At 41.9% G+C, this 21,428-nt stretch overlaps 1 protein-coding gene across 2 annotated transcripts in view; it reads right to left on the reverse strand.

Moving 5' to 3' along the window:
- OSBPL8 (oxysterol binding protein like 8) overlaps window positions 1-21,428 on the reverse strand; it is a 324,813-nt gene that overhangs the window by 53,767 nt on the left and 249,618 nt on the right. For both annotated transcript variants that reach the window (XM_075856992.1, XM_075856993.1), the window contains 5 exons: window positions 10,202-10,272; window positions 8,171-8,251; window positions 6,316-6,417; window positions 5,981-6,184; window positions 5,800-5,884 (listed from right to left, as the gene is read on the reverse strand). In XM_075856992.1, the coding sequence (XP_075713107.1) occupies window positions 5,800-5,884; window positions 5,981-6,184; window positions 6,316-6,417; window positions 8,171-8,251; window positions 10,202-10,272 (543 nt within the window). The remainder of the gene's footprint in view (window positions 1-5,799; window positions 5,885-5,980; window positions 6,185-6,315; window positions 6,418-8,170; window positions 8,252-10,201; window positions 10,273-21,428) is intronic.

Consider the following 21,428-nt stretch of genomic DNA (forward strand, 5'->3'; position numbering starts at 1 on the left):
CCATGAAGATGAGATTTGGGGAGTTGTCTGCAGGGTCCTTACATTTCAGATCTGCTTTAGATGTCCACTTGACTGTCTGTGATATGAAGGAAAAGTTTGGTGCCTTTTGTTACCTATCGTAGTGTGATGCAAAAATTATAAACTTTCTCTCAACACGGACAATTTCTTCTAATTTAGGAAGTATTAGGCATCATTCAGATGATAATATTTAGCAGTATTTCGAAACCAACACTGAGAAAAAGGTAGAACGGAAAGATTTGTAACTCTTCCATGTTATAGATTAACTCCTGGTTTTGGTTTAAAAACACTGAAGCAAATTACGGACCTAAACACTGCTGTGTGAATGAGGCCTTAGGTAAAGTTGACACGTGCCAGAAAATCTCCGCTGCAAATAATGTTCTAAATCAACAAAACCTGCATTTGTTTGTTTTCTTTTCAATTGGTATTTCACCCATTGAAAAGAAAAGCCAAAATGCAGATTTTGTCCAGGGAGAAAATCTGGAAGATATCAGCAACATAAAGAGCATGCTCTGGGTTTGAAATACACAGCATGCCCTAAAATCTGCACATATTTTTTCTGCAGTGTAAATGGAATTTTGTAATACCACATTCACTTGCATTGTACTGTACTCTGTTGTGGATTTTCGGTGCATAATTCTACGCCTACAATCCGCAACAAATACACTACGAGTGAACTAGCCTAACAATATAGCTAAGTAAGAGGCAAACTGGTTACCGCAGACCCCATTCTCAATGTACTTCCTACCTAAAAGATAGCTAACTTCATGTTTAACCCCTTTCCGCTCCACTCAGTACTATTATGTCAAGCTGAGTGCATCCTACAATAGTAGTAGTTCTGGCTTTAATGGGGCACGATTTTCCTACCGCCTTGTCTAGGAGCTGTGATAACTGCTGTCTTGGACAGCAGGCTATCACAGATTAGTAACCAGGAAGCAAACACGGTGGTTTCCGCCTCAGCGATCACCACTATTGGTCGGTGACTACTGTCCAATAGCAGCGATCGCAGACGTCATATGCTGCAGTTACCGCCCCCGCCTTGAACTTCTCTGTTGGGTTTAGAGAGCTGTTCAGAGCGGGTGTTAGGAGCTGTTGATTTGTGTGTAACTTGTGCTAAAAGCATTTTTGCTGCGGATTGTCGTTTCCGCCCTCACTTCCCACTCCTGTCCTCCTCTTCCTCCTTGTGTCCCTCCTACATTTTTGTAGGAAACTAATTAGCATAAATCTAAAATTGTTCATAACTTTGTCAAAAAGGATTGTTTTTCAAAATAAAAAACCACTTATCTACATTACAGCGCCGATCAGATTATGTAGGAGATAGGGCACTTATAATCTGGTGACAGAACATGGCAGTGCTCAGTGTGATGGAATCTTTCAAGTTCTTTTTCACTAATGACTTTATAGTGCTTATGGTCTCCCAGACACATTTATATGCCCACAGTATATCACCAAGAACCCCACATCATTTTATGCCCAATCTTACAGGTGTACCCCTGTAGACGCAGCAGAGTTGAGAAAGATCTGGGAGCTGCTATTTAACAAGGGGCTTCTGAAGAAGCCATCCATTAGGGCCTACTGGAGCACGATCATCTTATACTAAACCCCGATGTACCGCATGGCCATGTCCAGGATGCGTTATGAAGCAATATTTTGCTTCCCACATTATGCTGATAATGAGCAGTGACCACCTCGAGATGACCCCAGTTTGACCGTTTGTATAAACTGAGACCCCTATTAGACCATTTCAGTGCTCGGTTTGCCCAAGCATACACCCCCGAGAAGTGTATGTCTTTTGAGAAATCCCTGGTACATTTTAAAGGGAGGCTCCAATTCAGCCAGTATCTGCAGAGTAAGAGGGCAAGGTGTAGCGTGAAGATGTATAAATTGTGCGAGAGTGCATCAGGGTATACTTACAAATTTTGGGTATATGAAGGGAAGGACACCAGTATTTAGCCCCCAGAATGCTCCCCCTTTCTGGGAGTTAATGCCAAAACTGTGTGGGATTTTGTGCACCCACTACTGGACCTACGACCTCTACCTGGATAATTTTTATACCAGCGTCCCACTCTTCAAGTACCCCGCTTCCAGAAGTACTGCGGCATGCTAGAAAAAAAAAGGGAAACTTTCCTGGGATATCAAGGGGCCATTATCAAAAACCTAATCTTTAGGGACCAGGAAAGGGGAGGGGCAGCCAGTACTTCTAGAAGTAAGGCCACACACTTACTACCAGGGCAACACTTCCCAGGAGAAGTTCACCAAACTGGTACGAAGGTAAAGAGTCAAAAGAGGTGCAGAGTCTATACAGGGGGGGATAAGGACACAATATATCAATTCGACACGTGTTCCGAAAAAACAGGGCTCTGTATGAGTGTTTTAAAATTTATCATAGATCCATTAATTTTTACATTTACCCACTTTTTTTTTAACCCAGATGCACTCCGTACAGTGTGTGTGTGTATATATATATATATATATATATATATATACACACACACATATATATATAAAAATATATACACATATATACATGATAGAAATATCAGTTTTTTCCTGGCTCAGAGTCTAAGTGCATCAGAGATAGCCATCTAGACCATTTTAGTGGTTTGTTGAGAATTTAGTATTCCACTTTCCGCTAAGCACACTTCATAATTATAGCACTGATTTACATTAGCAATTACCATTGGAATAGTTATGTTTTGTTTTCTTTCCAATTTAATGCTTTTAATGATCTTGCTGCAATTAGAATCTGGTTAGTTATCCATCTACACTCTGGAGGGATGTTTTAAAAAAATATATTCAAAATTCCCAAGTCATACGATGGAGATATGACTGCAAATTTGGGATATAAGATTAAAATAAAACTAGGTGCTCCTTTGCTTCAGAGGACTGTATTTCAGTCCAGTAGCACACTAGGACCACATGTTGGATATTTCTAAAAACTGCAGAATCTGGGAAATAAATATGGAGTTGCATTTCTCTGGTAAAACCTTCTGTGTTACAGAAAAAATGGATTCAAATGTAATTTCTGCAAATAAAATTCGTACATTTCACCCCAGGTTTGAAATAATTCATGTGAAACACTTAGGCCTTATTCACATGAACGTGAAAAACGGCCATCACACGGCCATTTTCAGAACAATGATGTTCTATGGGTGTATTCACACGGGCTTTTTTTTAAAGGCCCGTGAATAATGGCCGTCAAAAAATAGGACATGTCCTATTTTTGGCCGTTTTCACGGCCTGACACCCCCCATAGAAGTCAATGTATCACTTTTTAACGGCTGTCCATACATCTGTTAAAACGGATCTGTGACATGGAGATTGGCAAGGGAACTACTAGTTCCCTTGCTGGCTATCGGCAACGCGATGACACTCGATGCAGTGCCGACCTCTTCATGTGTTGTCTTCGCAGAACCCAGGAAGACGAGAGACCACACGTGAAGATGAGCTGCATCGGTGAGTGCCATCGCGTCGCCGCAGATCCTGTGAAGACGACGCTGCATCGGTGAGTATGTAGGGCATTCATGTCGAGGTGTGTGGCATCATATAGAGGGAGGTGTGTGGCATCATAAACAGGGAGGCGTGTGGCATCATATACAGGGAGGCGTGTGGCATCATATACAGGGAGGCGTGTGGCATCATATACAGGGAGGCGTGTGGCATCATATACAGGGAGGCGTGTGGCATCATATACAGGGAGGCGTGTGGCATCATATACAGGAAGGCGTGTGGCATCATATACAGGGAGGCGTGTGGCATCATATACAGGAAGGCGTGTGGCATCATATACAGGGAGGCGTGTGGCATCATCTACAGGAAGGCGTGTGGCATCATATACAGGAAGGCGTGTGGCATCATATACAGGAAGGCGTGTGGCATCATATACAGGGAGGCGTGTGGCATCATATACAGGGAGGCGTGTGGCATCATATACAGGGAGGCGTGTGGCATCATATACAGGAAGGCGTGTGGCATCATATACAGGAAGGCGTGTGGCATCATATACAGGAAGGCGTGTGGCATCATATACAGGAAGGCGTGTGGCATCATATACAGGGAGGCGTGTGGCATCATATACAGGGAGGCGTGTGGCATCATATACAGGGAGGCGTGTGGCATCATATACAGGGAGGCGTGTGGCATCATATACAGGGAGGCGTGTGGCATCATATACAGGGAGGCGTGTGGCATCATATACAGGGAGGCGTGTGGCATCATATACAGGGAGGCGTGTGGCATCATATACAGGGAGGCGTGTGGCATCATATACAGGGAGGCGTGTGGCATCATATACAGGGAGGCGTGTGGCATCATATACAGGGAGGCGTGTGGCATCATATACAGGGAGGCGTGTGGCATCATATACAGGGAGGTGTGTGGCATCATATACAGGGAGGTTTGTGGCATCATATACAGGGAGGCGTGTGGCATCATATACAGGGAGGTGTGTGGCATCATATACAGGGGGTCTGTGTGGCATCATATACAGGGAGCTGTGTGGCATCATATACTGGGAGGTGTGTGGCATCATATAATGGGAGGTGTGTGGCATCATATACAGGGAGGTGTGTGGCATCCTATACAGAACGTGTGTGGCATCATATACAGGGAGGTGTGTGGCATCATATACAGGGAGGTGTGTGGCATCATATACAGGGAGGTGTGTGGCATCATATACAGGCAGGTGTGTGGCATCATATAATGGGAGGTGTGTGGCATCATAAACAGGGAGGTGTGTGGCATCATATACAGGGAGGTGTGTGGCATCATATACAGGGAGGTGTGTGGCATCATATACAGGGAGGTGTGTGGCATCATATACAGGCAGGTGTGTGGCATCATATAATGGGAGGTGTGTGGCATCATATACAGGGAGGTGTGTGGCATCCTGTGTGGCATCATATACAGTGTGCCATAGATAAATGATGATTTCCCTTTAAGCATTTACCAGTTGTATAACCGTACACAAGCAGAATGCTGGCCAGCATGATAACTGTAAACATGTGTTGTTTCTGGTATATTTGCACAGTAATGTGTACAGAAATAGTTTGTAAACTGTCCCCATAAAAGACTAAAACAACGCCTGCATCATTGAAATGTTGAACATTCTACATATTTCACTAAAACAATGCAGTATCTACCAAGAATCCAATGTAAAGGTTACAAAACAAACTAAAATGCAACGCTTGTACATAAAACAGGGGTCAGATTTATTAGAGAACATGTGGGAGGGTTGCTGCTGTAGTGGAATTTGCTTTGACACCCACATCAGAGACAAGGCTAGGCAAACTATTCCACATTAATACGCTGATTCCATGAAAAATTTATATATTGCTTAAAAATATATATCATTAATACTGCGATCAAGAATATTACCCTTCAAAATGCATTTAAAGGGGCTGTCTCATCATGATATGCCGCCAATACGTGATTAGCACGGGTCTGACCGCTGTGACCACTCTCAATCTCTAGAACACAGTGGCAGCGGCACTAGGAAAGGGCTGTCTCACTTTCTTTGTTGGCTCTATTTTAGGTATCTGTGGGATCCCAGCAATCAGATCCCTACCGATCAGACACTTAGCATAGCTCATCAATATGGAATCAAGGATTATAGTGGGAACAGTTTTAAACCAAAAATAAATCTATGGTGGTAAATTTGTTTATGAATATTTGCGAATATACCAGCAATTATCCGCAATAATATGGTCAATAAAAAAAAAAAGGAAGTAGATTCTCTTAGAATGAATGGCATTAGTTCCCATAGAAAATATCACTACTTACCATCTGACTCGGAGGCAGCTCGAATAATCAAATAACTGCTTGGAAGGGGCTGAGTAATCGATCCCACCCCTTCACCCTTAGGACCCTTGAAAATAGGATGGAATGATGTCCAACGTTAAACCATAAAATTTAAATGACCACTAATATTTTACTAAAATTGTAACGTGTATCTACTGCTTACCTTAACAGCCCAGATTGATTGCTCCAATGGGTGGAAGAGTTTGAAGCAGAACCCATCCTTCTTAGAGGGCCTCTCAATGATCTCACAAGCGTTCAGCAGCACTGTGCCTACCCACTGGCCATTTTTGGGCGTTTTGTAGATTAGAAGGACTCCTGGTTTTAATACACACCACAGTTTCGTCCAGCTTTTTAATGTTCCCCTAATCTACATAAAGCATAAATATTACCTATATATCAGCTGTAATTAAAGTGCATATATCAAATCACATTTTGTAGCATATGCATTTTCATATACACATTACATAAAATAATAGGAAGCAAAACGTCTGGTCTCACCTTCAGCCAATCTGACATAACAATAACAGATGGGTCTGTGATTGTGCTGAGCAACTCTTTAGTAGCCCTCTTTTTCTCCTCCCTATAATTTTTCTTTTGAACCTGGAAGAATTGGCAAAAAATCTGATTAAATAGGCCATGAAAATACAAGTTATCATGTGTGCTAAAATATTCTATATATGAAGTGTTCAGAAAAAAAAACAAAAAAACATACAATATAAATATCAGGTCTCAGAAAAGAAACAACAAATATATACGGTATAGAAACCATTATAAGAAATCATATCAAAATAATAGCTGAAAATCACAAAAAACTTATTGGACCTATTTTATTTGTGTAGGTTTCTCAATGAGTTACAAATCCAGTTTTAGCAGTTACCATAAATAGTTTGCAACATCTGCTGACATCAGCTCAATTCTGAATTCTTTCCATTCCATATACTCGTATATTGCAGAGGTTTTAAGTAAACATCACTTCAAGTTTTTACACTTTTTTTTCTCATCCTAGATAACATGTACTTTTTCGTTTTACAGAGGTTGCAGTGAGAAGTGGGAGCATTTACCTTTAGAATATGTATGTAAGTTAAAGAGGCTCTGTCACCAGATTTTGCAACCCCTATCTGCTATTGCAGCAGATAGGCGCTGCAATGTAGATTACAGTAACGTTTTTATTTTTAAAAAACTAGCATTTTTGGCCAAGTTATGACCATTTTCGTATTTATGCAAATGAGGCTTGCAAAAGTACAACTGGGCGTGTTGAAAAGTAAAAGTACAACTGGGCGTGTATTATGTGCGTACATCGGGGCGTGTTTAATACTTTTACTAGCTGGGCGCTCTGATGAGAAGTATCATCCACTTCTCTTCAGAACGCCCAGCTTCTGGCAGTGCAGATCTGTGACGTCACTCACAGGTCCTGCATCGTGTCGGACACATCGGCACCAGAGGCTACAGTTGATTCTGCAGCAGCATCAGCGTTTGCAGGTAAGTAGCTACATCGACTTACCTGCAAACGCCGATGCTGCTGCAGAATCATCTGTAGCCTCTGGTGCCGATGTGTCCTCGCTCGTCTGACACGATGCAGGACCTGTGAGTGACGACACAGCGTGATCTCTCGAGAACACGCTATGTCTGCACTGCCAGAAGCTGGGCGTTCTGAAGAGAAGTGGATGATACTTCTCCTCAGAACGCCCAGCTAGTAAAAGTAGTAAACACGCCCCGATGTACGCACATAATACACGCCCAGTTGTACTTTTACTTTTCAACACGCCCAGTTGTACTTTTGCAAGCCTCATTTGCATAAATACGAAAATGGTCATAACTTGGCCAAAAATGCTCGTTTTTTAAAAATAAAAATGTTACTGTAATCTACATTGCAGCGCCTATCTGCTGCAATAGCAGATAGGGGCTGCAAAATCTGGTGACAGAGCCTCTTTAAGATGTCTTAACAGATAACCTAAGAGGCAGACTTATTAATTGACACCAGTTTTTCAAACCTTCAAACATCATTCCCATTATTAACCGAATGTTATTAATAGTGACCCTCAAGCTCAAAGTAAGAAAAACATTAATTTCATGCCTTTAATATCATAAAACACCCTTTATTTTTTTTTACCAAAATGTAACCCCAGATTCGATCATAAATATCAGGACAGCAATGACACTTCTATTTATACCGAAAACCTGCGGCTGTTTGTAGGAGTCGCCAATAAACTTCCATTATACAATAGTGAATCTGACATGTGAATTGCAAATTATATGCAAAAAAAATGTATAAAATTCTATTTTGCTGGGAAGAGAAGTAAATTTGACTACAAACCGCTACCTACAAGATGCTATATTGAAATATTTACCATACCTTAAGAGACTCTTTTTTCGTAAGTTTGCTGGAGGCTGCGGCAATGTCCTTCTCAGATCCATTATATAATTTAGACTCGGACTACAAATAAAAAAAATAAAGGGTTATCATGATTCACCCAGTTGTTAATTCTCTCCCACCCCTCTCACTCTCACAAGGGTCCAGGACACGAAGCTTTGCAGAGTTGTTTAGTGGGATTCTCACAGTTTAGAGAGACTATAGCGGTTTTAGTGCATTTCTAAGATGTTGAGCGAACACAGTGGATACTAGTGGTGTTTGTTCTTTTAGTAACAAATAGGGGAGCTATTTTGTTAATCAGAATATAGGGTGACCATTGTGTGCTTTTTGTCATAGGTAGGTGCAGGGTAGCAAAATAGGCTCTACAGAGTAAGAACCCCATCAAATAACTCCTTATTTTCTCGTTTTCTGGACTCCTGTAAGCATGGGATACTGGGGTTAACTGCATGTAGATCTGAAATGTCATGAGCCAAAAATCCATATTATCCAAATATCCCATCTTAACTTTATACCGTTCAGCCATAACATTAAAAACACAGACATGTTAAGCGAATAACATTGATTATCTTGTTACAATGGCATTGGTCAGTCCGTTCTTTAAGTTGATGTGTTGAAAACAGGAAAAATGGACAAGTGTAATTGCCAAATTGTGATAGGTATGCAACTGGATCAGAGCATCTCCAAAGCACTAGGTCTTGTGGGGTGTTCCTAGTATGTAGTGGTCCGTGTGGGGAACAAAGGCTACCATGTCTGACGTGATCCCACAGAAGAGCTACTATAGCACAATTTGCGGAAAAATTTACTGCTGGCTATGATAAATAGGTGTCAGAACACACAGTAAATCAGTGTTTGCTGAAGACCAATCAGAGTACCCATGCTGACCCCTGACCACTGTCAAAAGCACCTACAATGGGCATGTGAGTATGAGATATGGAACACTGGAAGAAGGTGGCCTGGACTTTATCATCAAGTGGAAGGCTAGGTGCTTGTGCGTAACTTATCTGGGGAAGGGATGGCTCAAGGATGCACTATGGGAAAAAGGCAAGCCAGGGGAGGCAGTGCAATGGTCAGAGTAATGTTCTGCTTGGAAACATTGGGTCCTCAAATTCAGGTGGATGTTATTTTAATACATACTAACTACCTAAACATTGTTGCAGATTAACTACACCCATTCACTGCAACAGTATTCCATAATGACAGTGGCCTCTTTGGCAGGGTAATGCGCCCAGCCATTCTGCAAAAACTGTTCTAATAATGTATTAAGGAACATGACAGAGTACAAGGTGTAGACTCTACACTGCCTTTAAATTACCCAGATCTCAATCGGTTCAAGTATCTGTGGGATGTGCAGGTAAAAAAAAAAAAAAAAAGTCTGATCCATGGAGGACCCACCTCACAACTTGCAGAACTTAAAGCATCTGCTGATAACATTTTGGTTCCAGATGCCACAGGACACCTTCAGAAGTGTTGTGGAGTCCATGCCTTGATGGGTCAGAGCTGTTTTGGGGGCACAAGGCACCTACACAATATTAGGCCGGCAGTGTTAATGTTCTGGTTGAATGGTGTATTGACAACTAAACATCTGAGAATCCAGATTATATTTTACTACCCGTAGGATATTTTCACATATGAAGCATGGAAAAGTTTACCAAAGATGGCTAATGATGACATATGAAGACAATGTTGAATTGGATCCATTCACAGAAATTATATATTCATCAGAATAGTGCAATAGCTCCATGTAGACGGATTACATTTGTGCAATTAGCAGCATAAACCATGACAACGCTTTTGCAAGGTGGATCCCTCTAACCCCCCAGGAATCAGGAGCTATGAGCGAACACAACCTCTGCAACCCCTATGCAAATGGCTGAAGTAACAAAACATTGTAAAAACTGCTGACAAATTACTTCTAGACTAAATTTAAAGCCAGTTACTTTATTATTTTTTTTTTAAATATAATGATCCTACTGTTGAGCAAGGTGACTGAAAAGCGTGCCTGAAAACGATTACCTTGCTTTTGGACATGGAATGAGAAGGATCATCTTTGCTTTGCAGGACTTCATCCTTTCCTCTATCAAAACCTAGAAAGGTAAAAAGGAAGATGCTGAAAGAGTACGGGCTAAAACAATAAAAAATTTACAAAACTAAAAACACGATGACGCTGGATAGTCCCGGACTACACATGAAAGGAGTAATCACATCATTCCCAGATACAATGAATACTTAAGTCATACAACAAAATATTACCGGTTTAAAATTAGACCGCTTAAAAATTACGCCAGGAAGGCAGAAGATGCGACAAATTTATCAACGCGCCACATGCTGTATGATACGTTTTGTGCATCTTGAGACATGTTAGACACTTATTTACGCCACCCCTTGGTAGGATTATTTTAGACCAATATTTTGTGCCAAAATTTTAGAGACGCTGTTTAAAACTGGTTGGGAGGCGCAAATAGAGAGTCTAAAACACATAATAAATCTGGCACAAAGCATGTACGCCAGTTATTTGGGAATTGAAATCTGGCGCGTTTAGCTTAATTAGTCTCCCCAAAGTTATTTCTGTATGAAGAATAGTGCCACAATCAATATCTCTAAATTTGTTAAACATCTCAACCAAGAAACCATAAATTGTACAATATTACATATATTAGACCAGGTTCACAAGCGATCAAGCAGGGCAATATTGGTGCCGCGCTACTAACCCACCAAAAAGGAGGCAAAAAAAATCCAAACATTTTGTGATGAAATTATGGGAATTTTATTTTCCCCTTGGATATTGCACATACAACTGCTGTAGGAAGTTACAAAATAATAAAATTAAAAAAACAAAACCTATGTGAGAGAGTCCGATTTACCATAATGCAAAAGACAAAATACCAAAACATAAGGAAATTCCTATTTTACATTCCCTAACATTTAACACCTGGACAGCGGGTTTTAGACAAAAGGCACATAAGCAAAACACGAAACCGACTGTACAAAGACGAAGGGTTAATGATGTTTTAAGATCAGTGTAGCATGAGCAGGCTACTTGTTTTCGCTCTCACTTGCAAGGTGGTACCCTGGGAGTTATCAGCAATGGTGAATTTAAGTGTCAGCACAACTAGGGAGCACCAAAGGAACACAAACATCTATCATGAGCAAAATTGCCTCTCCAGAGAAAAGCAGATTCATACCATGTGTTGCATATAATTATATAACGTGAGATTCACAATAAAATGACATAGAATAACTAATAAACATCAAATTATGACAGCTATAATACAATTTGTATACCAGTTAAGATTATAGAGAGTCAATACCATATTCTACACCGCCAAGCAAACAGGACAAATGAGTAAGGCTAGGGCTTACTGCGAACATACCTTAACTTTAATGTTTGGTTCCCTATAGGGAAAATAAAAAATCAACAACCTTGGAACCATCGCAAAAACTCCAGCCATGTCTGCTGGCAACATTTTTTTTTTTGCCATGGAGCCCTTTCATTTTTTAAAGCATACTAAGTTTTTCTGAATTACAGCATGCCCTATTAGTTGAGGTTTTAAAGTAAACGGGGAAAACCATACACCATGAAACTCTCAGTTACAAGTAGCATGCAGTACCACAATGCAATTATCTATAGTGTAGTTGTAATAATCGTAGAACTGATGCAACAGATACATAGTGCCCAGGGAAGCTCTTGACGTCACTTTCCAGATATGGACAGCGATGTCAGGAGCTACAACGCAGTAATTCCTGCCCAGAGCATCGCAAGTGCTTTGGCCTGAAACTCTGGCACTGGGGAAGCCCCTGACGTCACTATTCATATATGAACAGTGATTTAAAGAGCTATAATGCCGGAGCTCACGGCCAGAGCATCGTAAGTGCTCTGGTTGGGGACTTCGACCCTAGGGAAGCTCCTGACATTACGGTCCATATATGGCTTCTCTGGAGAAGCCCCTGACGTTACGGTCCATATATAGACAGTGATGTCATGAAGCGTCATAATACCGATGACCCCGGCCAGAGCATTGGAGGTACTCTCGCTGGGAGCTATGGCCCTTCGGGAAGCTCATGACATCACTGCCCATATATGGACAGTGAAGTCAAGAGCTTTCCCAAGGTCAAAGTTCACAGGTAGAGCGCTTCCGATGCTCTGCTGGAGACTCCAGCATTGGGAAGCTCCTAACATCACTATCCACATTTGTACAGTGATATTCTGAGCTACCTTATGTATATGTTTAACGTATACATGTGACGGATGCCATACGGAGACATCAGTCACACATAGGCTCCCATGCTTAAAAAAAGAAATAAAAGAAATGAAAGCACATAATATAGGTTCTTTGGCAGCATCCCTCAAGTTGGAATAGCGTAGTCTACTACGCTATTCCATCCTTTAAACAAAATAAAAAAAATGTATACCGATTTATACCAGAAAACTCTTGATCTGTCGGGCCAAAGGAAACCTTTGGACATGTTTAGCGTGTCCATCGGAAGCTTTCCCGACGTACACCATAAACGTAGGGACAAAATGCTATGTAAACTAGGCCTTAGGCATTGGTTTAACAAATTACCCATAGGTTAGAACCGCATCTATTTAATAGATACGTCATGAAAAGATGGTCTCGTGAGATCACGCTTGCTGTCATTAAGTCCCACACAAACGTTACCGAAGTGTCAGGATTGTGAATAGACATCGTGTCCTGGCTGAAAGAGATGTCTATTCACTGTCAGGACACTTAAGTAACGTTAATGTGAGTATGTGACTGCACATCATGATCTAGCAAGATCACTATGTGCTGAGTAAATGAATGGAGAGAACTGTAGGACGCTGATTGTTCAGCGTCATACACGTCTCTCCACAACGCCCACTTGGTCAAAAAGTAAAAACACGCCCAGTTGGGTATTAAGAAAGTCATTAGCATAATTCTAAAATAGGTCATAACTCCGTCAAAATTGATCTGCTGTTATCTACATTACAGCGCCGATCACATTATGTAGAAGATAGGGCACTTCTAATGTGGTTAAAGAGCCTCTAAGCTATGGTGCGGTTATTTAAACTCCCTAATATATAATATGCTTGACATCATTACACCAGTAGAAACTCCTGGCCTAACATTTTTTTCCCCATTATTTATATCTATAGCGCCAACACATTTCAAATCCCTATACACAGATACATGGAAGTTAAAGTCTTCAAAGACTTTATATGGTAATGCAACTTCTTGGTGACTTAACATCCTTAAAGTTATAATAGTCGGCTACACGCCATATTTACAGGACAAAGTGACAGTTATAGGACATAGAGCAGACAAGTATTAATATCATTACACGAACAGCAGTAAGAAAGGCCGCAGAATCATAAGCAGGAAAAAGTCTTCAATATTGCATAAACCCTGCATGCACCAGGTATTGTGTTTATTTGTAAGATCATTTTGGTTATTATTCTGAATATTTACAGCAAATACCATGCATTTACTTTACGTTTGCAGTCATTAATTGTAAAATGCATATTTTTCCAAAACAGTGATAAGTGGGCTCTAATTTAGAACACTAGATATTAATTTCATATTTAATAGTTATTTCTAGAGGTCCCTTGAAGAGCTGATGAAGAACGATCCCAAGTTTTATTTTATTATATAATGCATTTACCTTTCACAAAGACAAGCACTTTTTAAATGAAAGCTTGTTTGGCAACAGGTAGGGCTTTTCTAACCCCAGGCGAACAGGGGAATCCCGTCTTACCATTCAGGGGAAATGTTACATTACATGCTGGCCACTCAAATAATTGGCCAACTATGTAATGTATGGACGGAACACAAGAGTGGCTCTCCATTCTGGCTCATAGATGGGGGAATCCTGCAAGTTGCCCCATCTCTATGCATACTTATTCCCATTTGTTTGGTTTTACCTCCACTATTCTAAGCACTTCAAGAGAGGAAGCAGGGAAAAATGGAACTCGGCATGGTCATTCAAGGTCTGCGGAAACGGATTGGCAAGCCATTTAGGCAGTGAAATTACAACCATTATTGGTGGTCTCCTAGCATCACTTACCAACGTACGATAAACTCAATTCCTGGTTACACATGTGTGCAATAGATTATATAAAAAAAAAAAAAGGCTGTCCAAAAATTTAACACAATGAAAACTCCTCTGAATATCCCTGGAATGCTGGAAGTCATGGTGCTCATATTTGTGTGGAAAAGCAGACAATGCCCATCTGTGCTGAGAAAAACACTGGCAAAATACGAAAATCTTTTTCACTCCCTGACATTTACAAAGGGCATTCAGATAACGCAGTTTATTGAGATAGTCTTTCAGCTAGCAACATATTTTAATGTATTGCGCATGTCATTTTGTTAGGAGTGCTGAGCACAGTTACCAAACAATTAGAAGTGAAATAAATAGTGTAATGTACAAAGCTCAAAATTAAGCTGTAAACTTACACACAGGTCCAGAAGGACATAGGGAGTTTTCTGATGGAAACGTCACACTAGAGAGCGAGGGGTCACCAGTGATTTTGTTTTCCCTGAGCTCAAAGTAAAGGTTTTCTTGCCGAACTTTAATGGGATCTAATCTAATTTTTGGAACTTAATAAAATAGACACAAAATAGATAAATGGATCACATATGTCACCTTACAGAAAAGCAGTTCCAAAGGGTCAAAATAAAGAATTGTTGAAGGATAAAATTTTTGCAAGTCATTTGATAGTTGTAACGATATAAGCATCCATATAACGTTTGTAATGATGTTGGGAGTAAGAGATAAATTATTGGTGGTTTAAAAAAATCGTGACATATAAAATGTCCCTACAATGAATTACCACCCTAGCACAAGCTCCGATAAGTAACTTTGTAATCTATTACAATAAAAAAAAAAATGCCCCTCTCTCTACTTATCAGCCACCTCTTCCGGAGGAAGCTGCAGCATAGACAGAGAGCCACACAGACGCTGCTGCAACTACTAGTTAGTGTTCAGCTACACTGCTCTTTACTTCTGTATAATGTCCTCCATGCTGCGGCTAGTTTTCTCTGTGTGTGAGAGAGATAGGGCAGAAGAATCTCCTCCTCTCTGTGTGCTGTGTAAAGACGACATCCTAGCAATGTAGTCTTTTCCCCTCCTGGAGTGAAGTTCATTGAAAATTGGCAATTCAAAATGCAGCAGAGTAGAGAACCACTGAAAAATGCAGACAGAAGTAATTAGGGTCAGTTAACACAGAGTATTTGGCGCTGATTTTGACACAGAAACCGTGTCGGAATCCGCACCAAAAAACATCTGAAATCCCTTGAGTTCAATGAGATGCAGAAGAATATTTTTTTCCCCAGGCGGCTTTTGGTTGCTCGCGGGAAAAAAAAAAAAAAAAAAGCATTTTAAAAAAGAGCGGGATGTTCTTTCTTGCCGCGGTTTCCGCCTCTGACCTCCCATTGAAATCAATGAGAGGCAGAAAAAACTGCAAAGCTAGTTTCTGACCACTTTTGCAGATTTTTTTTTGCCTGAGGCCCTTGCATTAGATTTAATGGCCGCGGGTAAAAAGCTGTGTGAGAAAACACGGGAAAAAAAGCGTTAAAACAAATGCTGGCAGGTCAAAATCTGCCCCAAAACTGCAGGAGGTATTTTGAGGCAGATTTTTTCTGCCTAAAAAAAAAAAAAAAAAAAAAGACTGTAAACTACCCCATAGTGTTATTCCTCATGTACATACACACAAGATAGCTTATTCTGAAAATTTCTCTGAAACGACAGTTAGGGTCAGTTCACACGTTGCAGCAGTAGCAACAATGTGGATCAGATAGAACAAATCTCATCCACGCGCTGTGTAAATAGTGAGCGGAAAAAAAGCTCAGCAATTGATGGTGCAGAGTTCTATTCCGCAGCATGTCCAATGTTTTTGCGTAAAAGCTGCTTATTTATTGCGGGTTTTGCCCATTGAATTCAATGGGGAGGTAAAACCTGCAACAAATCGCAGTTACGGTGAAATCACTGCAAAAAACGCAACTCAGAAAAAAAAAAATCTTATACTTACCCAGAAGTCTGTGTTTCTTCCTCCAGGCCGGCCTCCTGGAATGACGTTTCATCCCATGTGACCGCTGCAGATAAATCACAGGCTACAGTGGTTTCCGGGGACGAAATGCTGCAGTTTTTCGCAGCAGACATTACGGGCGAAAAACTGCACCATGGTTTTTCGCCCGGAATTCCCAGCGGCCACTGGGGAGGATACGCAGTGTAACACTACGCAGCATATCTGCCCTGTGTGAACTCAGCCTTACTCTTAAAAGTGCATCGGTCAGTTACTCTTGAGAGCAGAGAGGAAAGGGCAGCATATTACAGCTACCAGTTATTACTCCTATTATCCTAAACAGCACATTTCATGTTACATTTCAGTTCAAAAAGCTTTAGGTCATGTTCACTTCCGCTCCTAAATTCTCATTAAACCCACATTTAAAATTTTATACCACTTTCACATGCAGCAAAACAATATGTGCATATTTTAGGATGCACCGTGAAGAAAAATAAAGACACATGCTCGTTATTTACATTGATTCTGCATGGAAAAGACTTGGATTAGCCCCATGTCAACATGTGAGCATAGCCTCAGGGGCGTAGTTAGGGGAGGGGGGCAGGCGGGCCCCGGGCGCAACTAGGTCGTAGGGATGGGGGGGGGGCCGAAGAGCAGCTGATCGCTGCTGATAGGCACCCCGTATGTCGGACACCTGCAGCAGCTTTAGGAAGAGCCAGGAAATTACGGCATTCTGACTGGGGTCTGTGACGGCCAGGGAGTGGACCAGTCCAGTCACTTTACCTGTCACCTGACCTCACGTCAGTGACATGAGGTCAGATGACTCAGGTCAGGGGACAGGTCCACTCCCGTGCTGCAGCCTTCCAGCTCTGCCTCAACTCTGTGCTCTGCTGTTACACACGCCGAGAAGCAGAGAGGAAGCTCTGCTCACAGCCCATCCTGACCTGTGATGCTGTCAGCAAGGAGACATGGTGAGTGTCTGTGAGTGTGTGTGTGTGTGTGTGTGTGTGTGTGTGTGTGTGTGTGTGTGTCTCTTACATCTACTACATTATCTGTACTCAGTTATCCCTGTGTGTTATCTGTGGTGTTACATAGGACTGCAGGTAACATCTACATTATCTGTACTCCGAGAGTTATCACGGTGTTATCTGTAGTGTTATATAGGACTGCAGGTAACACTACTACATTATCTGTAGTCAAAAAGTTATCACTGTTTTATCTGTGGTGTTACATAGGACTGCAGGTAACATCTACATCATTATCTGTGCTGTGTACATATGTGCCTGTGTGCGTATATATGGGTCTGTTTGTGAATGTGTCTTTGTGCTTGTATATATGTGCCTTTTATGTATTTGCATATGTTCCTGTCTGTGTATTTATCTGCCGGTGTGTGTGTGTGTGTGTGTGTGTGTGTGTGTGTGTGTGTGTGTGCGTATATGTGTCTGTACGTCTATATATTTACCTGTATGTATATATTCCAGATGTGTGTGTGTATATTTGCCTGTATGCCTAAATATCTGTCTTTATGTATGTACAGTATATATGCTCCAACGTGTCAATATATGTGGTTAATTTTTGGTTTGTGTAGGGGGCGGCAATAGAGAGTCCCGCACAGGGCGCCATCCAAGCTAAAGCCGGCCCTGGCTGTCACCAACCCAAGTCAGAAGGAACTCCACCGCTGCCTGCGCCGCATGACCTCCTCGGCTCCTCCGGTAAGTCACACCAGGCAGAGCGGAGAGTGGTAGCGGTAGGCTATCGCTCACCGGTCTGTTCACAGTGTGGAGCTGTTTACAAGGGGGGCGGTGGCGCTATTTACAAGGGGTGGGGGGGGGGGAGTGTGGCGCTATTTAAAAGGGGGGGAATGTGGCACTATTTACAAGTGGGGGGGGGGGGGGGAGTGTGGCGCTATTTACAAAGGGGCAGCGGGCTGTGTGTGCCGCCATCTACTAGGGGGGAAGCGTGCTGTGTGTGGCACTATCTTCAAGGGGGGCTGTGTGTGCGCTATCTACAAGAGAGGGGCTGTGTGTGGCACTATCTACAGGGGGCTGTGTGTGGCCTCTATAATTTATTTTCATGTTAATTACATTATAGAACTGTATTGCTTGTAAAATGTAGAAATGCTTTTATACTCGAGTTACATTAAAAAAATTGTGAAAAAAAATTACACCTCCTTGATTGGTAGGGAAAGCAAACATGGCGAGGGGGAAGAAGATGTTGGGAAATAAGTTGGGGGGGGGGGGGGCAATCTGAATCTTTGCCCCGGGTACAGGAGAACCTAGCTACGCCTCTGCATAGCCTTACATATCATGCCTCTTTAGAAGTGGTCATACAGAGTTATGCAAAAGTGGTTTGAATAGTAGACTTGTAGATTTGTGAAGCATTACAATTATACTAAAACATGGTCAGACAAAATTACGAGCATCACAGACACTGAGGTATTTGGAGATGGTGCATTTCAGCTACTGAGATGGCCTTGATCCTGATTACAATAAGAAAGTACTTAGCAGGAGGAATTAGTAGCAATGTGCTGACATGAGGCTTACATCAGATTTTTTTTTATTAGAAGTGGAAAACAAAAACACACACACACACACACACACACACACACACACACACACACACGCGCGTCATTAGGCAAACACATATGGTGTCAATTACACTTTACAAGTAATAAGGCAATAAACGCAACTATAACACATGGTCTAATAGGCACGCAACTGCAAAAATGTTATAGTCAACACAATGGGGCAAATTTATTACTACTGTCCTAAATTTATAGGATAAAACATGACCAAATAGGCAGAAAGTGCAGCAAACATAACCATGATGCATGCTGTAAGGTCAATTTTGCGCATCTTGCTAGACACGTTAGATACTTTTCTCTTCCTTACGCCACCTCATGGCTGACATATTTTACATCAATATTTTGCTCACAAAAAAAAGCATTTTGAGGGTGGGGAATATTTCTCGTTCTCTCAAGCTTGCACCAAACATGTATTTCTACGCCCACATTTTTTCTTACTTTTTGCAAACACAAAGCTATATCATTGGTGTGTTGCACTCCTTGAGGTAGGACTGGGACGACAATTTTTGTCGCCAGCTTGTCACCTTGACAGAACCACAATAACAAATCTCAGCTTACTACTCGCTACTCTAGAAACAGGTTGATTATTGGACACTCAATTCGGGATTGGGGCAGTGGTGGTGGACTTCATGACTCGGAGCTCACACCTGATTTAATCCTTAGCACAATGGCCTGGGCACCGATATACATACCGGCTCATTTTATGCATTTCCGCTGCTGCCCAAAAAAACTATCCTGCAGACCTGGCTGGGCCCAAACGTCCTGTCCCTCCATAAATTTTTTTGAAAATTTTGGTGTTCCTTTTACGCATGGATTGGGTAAACGCCTCGCTGCAAAAAGAATCGCGAGTACGTGGTTTCTTTGAGACCTTGGTTATGATGATCCTCTATAAAGGCCTGATATAATCATACACACTGAGTGATAGGTCTACTTTGCAATTCCATCTTCTCATCGGTCTTGTTCCTTTGAACCGTTCATGGTCTACCTGTCCTCATATCCCTAGTCCCCCTCTTTCTTCCCCTTTATTATTTTTTTTCTTCTCTTTCTGTTCTCCTTGTTACCACTAATCGCCAGCCTTTAATACATAACTGCAGTTGTAGTCCAGTACTCTGGAATTCTACACATTAAGGATGGATGCACACGAACGTGGCGTTTTTGCGGACGCAAAAATGCGGCGTTTTGCGCGCGCAAAAACCACTTGACAGCTCCGTGTGTCATCCGTGTATGATGCGCTGCTGCGTGATTTTCGCGCAGCCGCCATCATAGAGATGAGGCTAGCCGACGTCAGTCACTGTCCAGGGTGCTGAAAGAGTTAACTGATCGGCAGTAACTCTTTCAGCACCCTCGACAGTGAATTCCGATCAACCTGTTTAAAACAAAAAGAGGTTCGTACTGAACGAGAACTTCCCGGCCGTTGCCTTGGTGACGCGTCCTTGGTGACGTGTCCTTGGTGACACGCCTCTCTTGACATCTGGCCCCACCTCCCTGGATGACGCGGCAGTCCATGTGACCGCTGCAGCCTGTGATTGGCTGCAGCTGTCACTTGTACTGGATTGTCATCCCGGGAGGTCAGACTGGAGGAAGAAGTTATCGGTAAGTCAGAACTTCTTTTTTTTTTTTACACGTTCATGTATATTGGGATCGGAAGTCACTGTCCAGGGTGCTGAAACAGTTTAACTCTTTCAGCACCCTGGACAGTGACTATCTCCTGACGTTGCGTACCGGAAATTTTTTTGCCGGGTTCGGCCAAAACGAGTTCGGCCGAACCCGGTGAAGTTCGGTTCGGTTGTCCGGGTTCGCTCTTCTCAAAGACACTTAGTTTGGATGTTTGTAAATAGAAAAGCACGTGGTGCTTCTCTGTTTACATTCATCCTTTTGACAGCTCTTGCGCGAATCACGCAGTTCGCACGGAAGTGCTTGCGTGCGGCATGCGTGGTTTTCACGCACCCATTGACTTCAATGGGTGCGTGATGCGTGCAAAACTCTGAAAGAACAGACATGTCGTGACTTTTTTTCAGCAGACTCACACTGAGGAAAAATCACGGACATGTCTGCACGGCCCCATAGAAACATATAGGTCCGTGCAACGCGCGTGCAAATCACGCGCGTTGCACGGACGTTTTTCCCGTTCGTCTGAATAAAGCCTGAGAGTAAGCAGACCTTACCTGGCTGCCGATCCTAGGGCAGGCCTGCCTCCAACCCACCAAAACCCCACCCCCTCCTTTATCTCTGCAAGCTCCTGATTTGGACTCACCCTGAATGACCTGCCCCCTGGAGCCCTCTCATCAGAACAAACTACTCAATGACCTAGAGACTTTTCTTTTTCTGAACTCTTTAATCCCCCCCACTTTTTCCTCTCCCCACCGCCATGGATTGCCATGGCTGGCAGAAAAAAATTATAAAATACTTGCGATAAAAACCTATTGGTAGAATTTTTATATATATATATATATATATATATATATATATATATATATATTTATATTTATTTGCTTATTTATTTAGCACATAAATATAGTGCACGCCGTCAATATTTCTTAACAACGCCCTTTTGGTTGAGGAAGGTTCAAAAAGTGTCCAAACTTTTAGACACATTAGATCAAACTATTATTACGCTCGCATCCAGCTTTATTGTAGGTAAATGCAACAGTAGC

The sequence above is a fragment of the Rhinoderma darwinii genome, chromosome 3 (genome assembly GCF_050947455.1).
Source record: "Rhinoderma darwinii isolate aRhiDar2 chromosome 3, aRhiDar2.hap1, whole genome shotgun sequence".
NCBI lineage: Eukaryota > Metazoa > Chordata > Amphibia > Anura > Rhinodermatidae > Rhinoderma > Rhinoderma darwinii.